Below are 9,554 nucleotides of genomic sequence, written 5' to 3' on the forward strand. Positions count from 1 at the left end.
GTCTCGGTAATTAAAGACAGCTTCAGGTTATTATCTCCTGCAAATGCATGTCAAGTGCTACAGACAGTGCAACCGTGACTTAAAGTTAAGGTCACGCATAAATGGGATCATCACGATCATCGTAAGTAATGCTAATATCTCAAAATTCCCAGATGTTCGCCGTTAAGTTTGAGGTTGTGAACTGACTTTCCATGTCCTGTTTCACTATGTGAGATGGTGGGGAATTCGATTAATTGACTGCTTGTAAACGTTGGAAGTTATTGTATGATCAAATATCAGATATTTCATTGCCTATCAAGATAATATAAATATTGTAATATTAGATGTAAAACATGCATCACAAATTGTCATGCTAGTTATTGATGTAGTTAAAAAAACACTTAAATGCCACTCGTTTGTTTGTCAGTAAGACTTGGGCACTAACACTAAGAATGGAAATTATATTTAACATAGTGTTGTATTCAATGTCTTTGAGACAAGGCAGACAGTCTAACTTTTATGTAAAACTATTCATTACTTCCTGCGTCATTGTTCATGACTTTTGAGCGGAAATTAATGCACTTGACCTCACATTGAGCGACTGTCGTCCTGAGATGCATTAATTACACTTATTTAATCATTTAATCTCATACTGTTGCATTTTCCAGAAAAAAAAGTGAAAACGGAAATAAAAACTATTACAGCAATTTTTCATAAATGCCATGGTGTATCCAGCGCCGTATCAAGAATTCTGTAAAAATTGATGGAGAATAGGAGAATAAAATATAATGTAACCACTCGTGTTTAAACTTGCCTTTAACATAAAACAGTATAACTAAAGACCTGTTTGGAGTTTGGATTAAACTAATACTAGTATTAGAATTTTTGATGAGTAAATGTAATTCATACTAAATTCATGTATCTTAACTCTAACCTAGTTTTTTTTGTATTATTGATAACACTTTACTTGTGTGTGTGTGTGTGTGTGTGTTGTGGGGGGGGGGGGGGGGGGATTAACATCGTTCATACTTTACTGGCTGAATCGGAAGAGGGAACTTCAATAACTGAGGTATATGTGTATAAGTTTTCTCGTTAATTTGAAATTAATTTGGGGACATATGTAACAAATATTAAATGTAACATGTAACAAATATTACATTTATAGGATTACTATAGACAAATGTATGTGCACAGTTTAAAGATTTTAACCTGTATTGAGACAGTTTTATCTGGACACGGACATGAGTATGATGCTGCTGGTGGAACTTCTTTTTGATTGGCTTGGTCAAAAAGATCGATTTCAGCAAACATATTGCGTTAATAATCAGTCTTTACTACCATCTGTAATATAGGAATGTTTATAGATATAAACCAGTTTCGGAATATTAGGAAGATAGTAATAGTTAACTGATAAACGAATAGCGTTTTAAAAGAATTTGACGAATACTTATATAGCAATTAAAGTAATAGTGGCGGCAACCATGTCTCATATATTTTGTAACAGTTCGTCGTATGTGAGGTGTTGCTTATCGATGAAAAATGAAATTATACCGTATTAAAGTGGGCGGACAGACAAATGGGCGGACAAGTTTAACACTGACTGAAATAATATCAGTGAACTCTACTTAACATTCAGTCTGTGAGGTATGAAACATGAAAGCGAAACATATGTTACTCGTCTGTCTGTAAGGGCTTATAGTGTCATACAACAGCTATGTACTTCTATCGATCAAGAAACAAGTATACCAGATGCATACTCAATGAATATTACATATGCCGAGAACTTCATGTCTTTATAGATTAATACCCTGAGGATTGCAATGAAACCGAATTACTTTTTACAGACCTGCAAACTGGTTAATCCGAATTGGTTCAAGATTTGATAGAAACTTTAAAATGTGGTCATTTTGCACTGATTTTAATTTGCGTAAAGCACTTAGTCTAATATATATAATACATAAGGTCTTCTTAATCATTCATTAGGCATGTTTATTAAATCTAAATTTATGTAAAAATTACTCTATCTTAGTTGGGCAACCAGGATTTTAAAATCAAATGTTCAAAATACCGCCAATGAAAAACTTACTTAAAGATTTGAACTAAGAACTACAAATTTTGCTGACATTCGTTAGAAATACAAGTATTTGTTTTGTATTTTTCCCACTGCCTACCTCGGTGCGCAACCAAGATAGATTACAAACAAATGAATTCAGATGCTGCATGCAGATTCAAAACTTGGCTTTTGCCTCAAAATTCAGATATATCCCGATATTTATCAAATGCAAATGTTAAACTTGCTTTCATATCGAAATTAAAGATATGACTTTTAAAATACTCACATATTAAAGGAAGTAGTTACAAACTTTTATTAAAATTGATAAAACGAACGTTTCTAATATGGATCTGATTGTATATATAACAGGTATTCTTTTCTTTTGGATAAATCTCTGACAGGGTATATTGAAAGTGAATCACTTGAAGTTCTTTTGTAATGTCTTACCTGACTATACGTTATCAATAAGAGATTCTTAACAAAATGTTTTTTGTGCATATCTGTTTTCTACACTTATAACAGTATATGTCCACCAACTGATTGCCTATATTGGAACAGTTTCATTTGGTGAAATTCTGTTCAGTATTATCAAAGTTTGAAAAATATAATTACATGTATGTGTAATCAAACTGAAGTATTTTACACTATTTCCGTGTGTGTGCTCAAACATGCATATATTTTTCTTTTTTTATTGAAAGGACTCTATGTGATGGTATCAACTGTGACAAAATAATAAACTCTGTTCAAATGGTTAAGGAAGATTAATACTGTACCAACTTCCTTCTTGGTATCAGTCGCGTAGAAACGCTTTCTCTTCCGGGTAACAACCCTTATCCCTTTGTATCTTGAGCTTTTATATCGCCGATGTGAAAGGAGATTTTGTAATTACAAAATGCATTTGCATTCAAAATATTGATAGCGTTAAAAAGGTATCAAAACCTCACTTTTAATCATTACAGTGAGATCACTGTCATTTTGAATGGATAATTTATACCAAACACTTTTTCTTTTCATTTAAAGGTATGTATTGGTTTACGAAATATAGGACAAAAGCTGCAAAATATCTCATGTTGATAATCATACAAAATTTCTATGACAATTTTTCATGATAAACATGTTCAAAGGTACTTTAAATACTCAAGGGCGCCAAATTCATTCGAGCAGACGGAAGGGCGAGAGGGAGAAGGGGAGGGGGGGGGGGGGGGGGGGGGGGGAGAGAGAGAGAGAGAGAGAGAGTCCCGAAAATACACAAACAGAGAAGGTTTCAGCTCCTTATGAATAAATAACATGGTAACTACTCGGTGGTAAGCACCGACACATTCGAAGTAATCTTCAGGGAAGAAATTTTACACAGTAGCAGACGAGGCATCTCAGAAATTCCCAGTATCTGAACTGATCTCCGGATAATCAAGCGTGCTGCGACTAGGTCACCGGGCCATTCATAATAAATGTTATCGAATGCTTTAATTTCTATTACATGTTTTCATTTAAGATTTAATTAATGAATGATGCTGATCCAAATGTATTTCACAGTATACGTTGTTAAGCTGCAATGAAGCTCATCGATTTTAATATAATTAATTTGTGACTTCTTATCTGCTGATGCTATCGCAATGAATGCATGTTAGATACATTATTGTGTTAGGATTAATTGAGCCGCACCATGAGAAAACCAACATAGTGCGTTTGCGACCAGCATGGATCCAGACCAGCCTGCGCATCCGCGCAGTCTGGTCAGGGTCCATACCGTTCGCTTTTAAACCCTACTGCAAATTGGAGAAACAGTTAGCGAACATGCATCCTGACCAGACTGCGGATGTGCTGCTGGTCTGGATCCATGCTGGTCGCAAATGCACTATGTTGGTTTTCTCATGGTGCGACTCAGTTGAAGATTAAATGTGATAAATTGATGAAAGGGGGGATAAGTTGCAAAAATGTTTAGCTTCCATGGTAAATTCTCGCATCACGTATAAGAATATTGTCTGACTTTCAAGTCGTAATGAATGTTTCTCTGAATCGATCCTTCTGGAAAGAGTGTATTTAATATATTAATATAATAGATATAATCTTACAGACTATATGATGTAGGTATAAACGAGGATGTCGATTTTCGTAAAAAAAATACCGGTAATCAGCTTTGTATAATAGGTAAAGTAAAAAGTAACGTTCGATGTTCCGGCAGAGAAAACTGTTAGGTGTTAAAAGGAATATAACATTTTTGTCTTTCCACATTTAATTTACTTAATTCGTTAAATAAAAATGATAAATCTCTTATTTCATTAGTTTTTCGACTGGTTTATAAATTCAATTTGAAAAGATCGAAGCTTTAAAGTATCTCAACTTAAGTTTATGACTCAGCATTATTACTGCTTAACCATTCCTGGATAAAAATGTGTTCTGCTGTCATTTGAACCCAAGAGTTCAGAAGAGCTCGACTTTTTATTTAATCTTTGTTTGAATTATTGTCTTACGTTCAAACCTGTGTTTTACCTGACCCAGGGAGAATGGTGACACAGGCTTAATGCACGGATCTCATTAAGACACCCATGTCAAACTGTTTGATATCAGTACAGATACATGCATATACATGTATTAAAAATACTCTCTCATGAACTCTGTTTAGAACTCTGGAGATATTTAGTAGGGAAGCATTTATGTGAATTTCCATTTTAACTTATAATTGTTAAAACCTGGAACAAGGCTGTAACATGTTACCTGTAAACTGCACGTGCATCTGAGATTGTAATTAACAAAGAACAGATGCAAAACTAAGATCCTGGTTAGTGTTGTACCATGACTGCATAATATAGGTAAAATAATAAACAAAACATAAAAGCACGCATATAAATGCAAAGCGCTTTTATAGTGCACAGTCGATTAATTGCACTTTTGCCTGTCTAGACTGCTTTTGATCACAAATGTAAACTTTTAAGTTGTTAAAAATCGGAGTGATAAAGAAGAAAATATTTTGCTGATGTATTTTTTGCAATTTATTTAATTTGCAGACCTGCTAGGGCGGCTTAGTCAAATGAAAACCCAAATAACTTATTATTTGGCTCACAAGTACGATCGAGGAGAAGTAGTATTTTAAGGTATCAGCTGCTCAACGCGGAGATCATGGATTCGAGTATCACTGGGGTCACGTCCACGCCTTCTTATATTACAAAAGTACTGTTGTTTTTCCAGGAAGTTGACCCGAGAGTGATTCATCGATTCTTTTGTAGTGATAAAGACTCACTTTTCTGTACTGATCTGGCATTTTCTGAAACCATGTCCCTTTTGGAGATGTTCCCTTGGTATATAACTGATTTGTTTTAGATTTTGTTTTAATTCTGCGCGAATTCACAAATATTAAAACTTTAAAAGAGATGAAGAAAATGTACATACTTTGAACATATTTATATGTTTGCACAATATTTTATTGCCATTATAAAGATAAACATCTTGACACTTATGTGTCCCTTTTATGTTGAACAAACTATGCATTAAATTGCTATTAGTTGCCAAAATATAGTATGGGAACCTGACAATAAAATGTACGCCATTAACGTTTATTTTCATTTCAACACAAATAAAAAGATATAAAGAATGTGCAACAGTTGGTTATCAAAATGAAAACAGATGCCTTACGTAATATAAGTTGTTTTAACTGTAACATAAACCTGGAATAAACGTTCTCTATACTTGAGAAAACATTCGCTTGTGAACCAACAAATGGAAAACGAATGAAAATAATGGTTTCCAATTCAGAAATACATTAAATAATGTTTACATTAAGATGTGCATCTCGGGCAGTGAAAAACTGAAATGTTGTGGTCTATGATTCTTACTTTGCACTTTAGGGATTTCTTTACGTCAACAATAGAGGAAGCTATTACTGTGAATGACTTAAAAGGAACATGTGTTATCTAAACTACCGGATTGTTCATAGGAAGGAAACTTAGTCACTTCCTTATATCACATTCAGTTTACACTGTATCATGTTAATGTGATATAATGCCATGTTAATGTCAATTAAGAGATCTTGTACTTCGGTTAGGTATTGTCAGTGTATTGTCTAAAAGTTCTGTTCTCTGTTAGATACCTGACAGAAGTACTGAACGTTTGTTTTCAACGGATATAGTCTTATTATGAATAATAATACAAATGAGCCGTGCCATGAGAAAATCAACATAGTGGCTTTGCGACCAGCTTGGATCCAGACCAGCCTGCGCATCCGCGCAGTCTGGTCAGGATCCAAGCTGTTCGCTTTCAAAGCCTATTGCAATTAGAGAAACAGTTAGCGAACAGCATGGATCCTGACCAGACTGCGCATCAAAGCCACTATGTTGATTTTCTTATGGCGCGGCTCATTTTATGTATGTATGTACTCTAAATGTATTTTACACTTTCCTCCTCTGATCCATATGCAATGATTGATTACTAGATGTTATCAAACAACATGCAATACATCTGCAGCGGAGATATTGCGCGACATTATTGTTGTAGTATAACCCTGCAGATTCAAATGATACAGCTATTTATACTTTGTCCTAATGTAAATATCACGTTAAAAAATAAAGATATCTGACCTGTTTTAGGATTATTTGCCGAGCATATGTTGTAACATTAACTGATATGAAATCGGCTTCCTAAAGTGGTGTTATTTAACACTTGCTATATATATTTTCAGGTGAAACATGTTAAAACATCGTGTACAGACTGCAGCCGTGCCGAATGCGCCGCCCAGCGTCGGAAGCTATTCCGGTACCCAAAATAACACCCAAAACACAACTGTCAATTATTCTGATGCTCGGACTACCGCACCAGTTGATATAGTTGATTGTGCTGGTACTCAGCAGATTGTAAATGCTGGTGCCGACAGCTATCATGGTTCCCAGCTCGCAGCACCACATTACATCGCCAGCAGTCTCAGTGCACAGACTGGACAACATAGCGGATATAATGCTCCACCTCCAGTCATGGACAATGCTCAATATAACTCGCAACAAACAGTAAATGATCTCGGTTACCATGGCTATCAAGATAAGCAATATATTCCTGACACTTCGCCTTCACATTCGATTGAAAAAAGTGCTTATAATTCCACCCCCAGTGGTCAGCTACCGATGGTGAACTCACACGGTAGTGAGCAGCCCTATAGTGTTACATCACAAGATGCCAAGGAAGGCGTTCGTTTAATCACAGAAAAATATGACTCCTTGAACAAATTGTCTGTATCTCCGCAAAAATCTCCACTGGGGTCGCCTTCTAGTGATGGAGGATCGTTTTCGTTTGCTGATATGATAATGTCGCAAAAATTCCGGGAAGGCGTGACTGAACAGGATTTGTTACAAGTGGACACATTCTACCGAAGTCATAAGTCTGAGGTATATGTATGTGGTTGTTTAGTTAACATGTATTTCGGTTCAGCGAAAGCTGCATTACATAACGATCAATGGTCTTTCTCTAGTACGGGGATTCCCCTATTGCTGTTAGATACTGGGGAACACCACAGAGAAAGAAAACTATATATAATTCTAGCAGAGAAGGGGACTGGATTCACAATGTGGCGAGATGTGATAGACAACCAGACAGGTTACCGAACTCCAAATGCTAATTTCCATACAATGCACACTTCGAAAGATCACTCGAAATTAGCTGGATTTAGTTTCGACGATGCTAAAGCTGCATCAGAATTTTATGGTCATATTCACAAACTTACTGCTGATCCAGACGATGAACTGCTAAAAATCGGGAAATTTAAGAAGAAAAAATCGATAAAAGATAAGAAAAAGAAAGTGAAATTACCTAAAAAGACTGAAATTTCACAACCTTGTTGCTTTGTTCATGTAACTAAACTAGACCGACCAATGTCAGAAGAGAGCGAAACTAGTTCATCCACAAAAAGTGCAAATCCGAATGAAATTTCGGCACCATTTAATTTTCAGCACGTGACTGGCCCAGCCGGAAGCGGAAGTGACTTATTAAATCTAATGGGAAGTAAATTAACTTTGACTAGCACTAGCAGCGTAGATTCAGGTCTATCAGACGACAGGGGTTCTGCAAAAGCGGGAAATTAATATTAGCAGACACTCTTAGAAATAAATACCTCTCTAGTCATATACTTGTATACAGTTGTCTACCCTGGATTATATACTATTAGGTCAGTTTACATGATTGAAGTGTGTTCATATTTTATAAACTTGGAATCAAATAATAATTATTTTTGAACACTTTTTATCAGTCAGCAATAGTCGCTATGTTTCGTTATTGTAATTTGAATTTGTCTTTGTTTTACTGCTAGTTTTATGTCCAATGCCATTTGTATTTTTTTAATATGCCAAACAATGACTAAGCGTGTCATTCATTTAATTACATAAATAAATACTTAACAAAATTTGAACCCAGATTGATTGTGAAAATCTTTCTGAATGAGCCAGTTTATATAAAGATAAAGTTATTACATACATCGGCATGCCTACCATAACTTTTTGCATCGTTTAACCTTTCGAAAAAGTTGTCAAATTCATCATGTTCAATATCCTTGTTTACGTTATTGCATAAAATATCATAAACATAACTTGCCACGTTCCTGTTACGCATTAGTTAACTGATCATCTGCTGTTCCTTTAAATGCATAAATTATATCTATATACATTGTGCCTTTAATATGTGTATGTCTAATATTTATCTTCCTGAAAGCGACTGTTTGTATATTTGTTCCCCTAACATTGAAAACGATCTTCGTTTTCTTACAAACATACATTTTTTGAACATTAATCTTGGATTAAATCTCATTGACAAGTAATAAATGTTCGCTTGGTATAACAAACAAAAACAGAAGTGGTGCAACGCTTCAAGTAAAATATGAATAAAATTCATTTTTCTGCAGTTTTATTTACTACATGAGTTCACTATTTTCTTACGTCCCTATGCAAATACAGAATAACAATATATGACATATTGATTCTATTCTTTAGATATCTCCTCATTGAATGTCTGGTCCAGACATTTCTCGGAATTTGCAGCCTCGTGTCGATAATCTTAATGACTTTGTCAAGCAATCTAAAGGGGAAATATTCTGTCTAATTTCGTCAATCAATCAATCGCCCAGTAGCTATATAAATATAGAACTGTAATAGGAATTCTTTGGGAGCTGTCGTCTAGTGGATAAGGTGTCGGCCGCTCAATCGAGGGGTCGTGGGTTCGAGCCCCACTGGGACTTCTCATATGACACCAGTTCTGGTTTTTCAAGGAAGCGGACTCGAGAGTTGTTCCAGTAAGCTTGAAGCTTTAATCACAATCAAGCTAAAACAAATTACATTTGTAGTATAAACTAAACTAACAGGAATTCTGCAGTGTTTTGCTAAAGACTTGTATCGGAAGTGTCCGTGTTGTGTACTTTTAATTAAGAATATTAGACGGGACGTCTGAAAACAGAATGTCTGCTATATCATACTCAGTGACAACCAGTAAAGAACATTAAGGTAATGCTGCGGTTTTTGCAACTAGAAATTTAAATTGACATTTAGGTTTTTGT

At 35.1% G+C, this 9,554-nt stretch overlaps 1 protein-coding gene across 14 annotated transcripts in view; it reads left to right on the forward strand.

Moving 5' to 3' along the window:
- Positions 1 to 8,916, forward strand: part of LOC123550943 (uncharacterized) — a 124,320-nt gene extending 115,404 nt beyond the window's left edge. For 12 of the 14 annotated variants that reach the window (XM_045339454.2, XM_053540348.1, XM_053540353.1 and 9 more), the window contains one exon: positions 6,705 to 8,916. In XM_045339454.2, coding sequence (XP_045195389.2) covers positions 6,712 to 8,094 — 1,383 coding nt within the window. In that variant the 5' untranslated portion in view covers positions 6,705 to 6,711 and the 3' untranslated portion in view covers positions 8,095 to 8,916. Of the gene's footprint in view, positions 1 to 102; positions 122 to 5,813; positions 6,067 to 6,704 lie in introns of those variants that run through there. The other 2 variants (XM_045339455.2, XM_053540354.1) reach the window with 2 other exon arrangements.
- The last annotated feature ends 638 nt before the right edge of the window (positions 8,917 to 9,554 follow it).

Source organism: Mercenaria mercenaria, chromosome 4 (genome assembly GCF_021730395.1).
Source record: "Mercenaria mercenaria strain notata chromosome 4, MADL_Memer_1, whole genome shotgun sequence".
Lineage (NCBI taxonomy): Eukaryota > Metazoa > Mollusca > Bivalvia > Venerida > Veneridae > Mercenaria > Mercenaria mercenaria.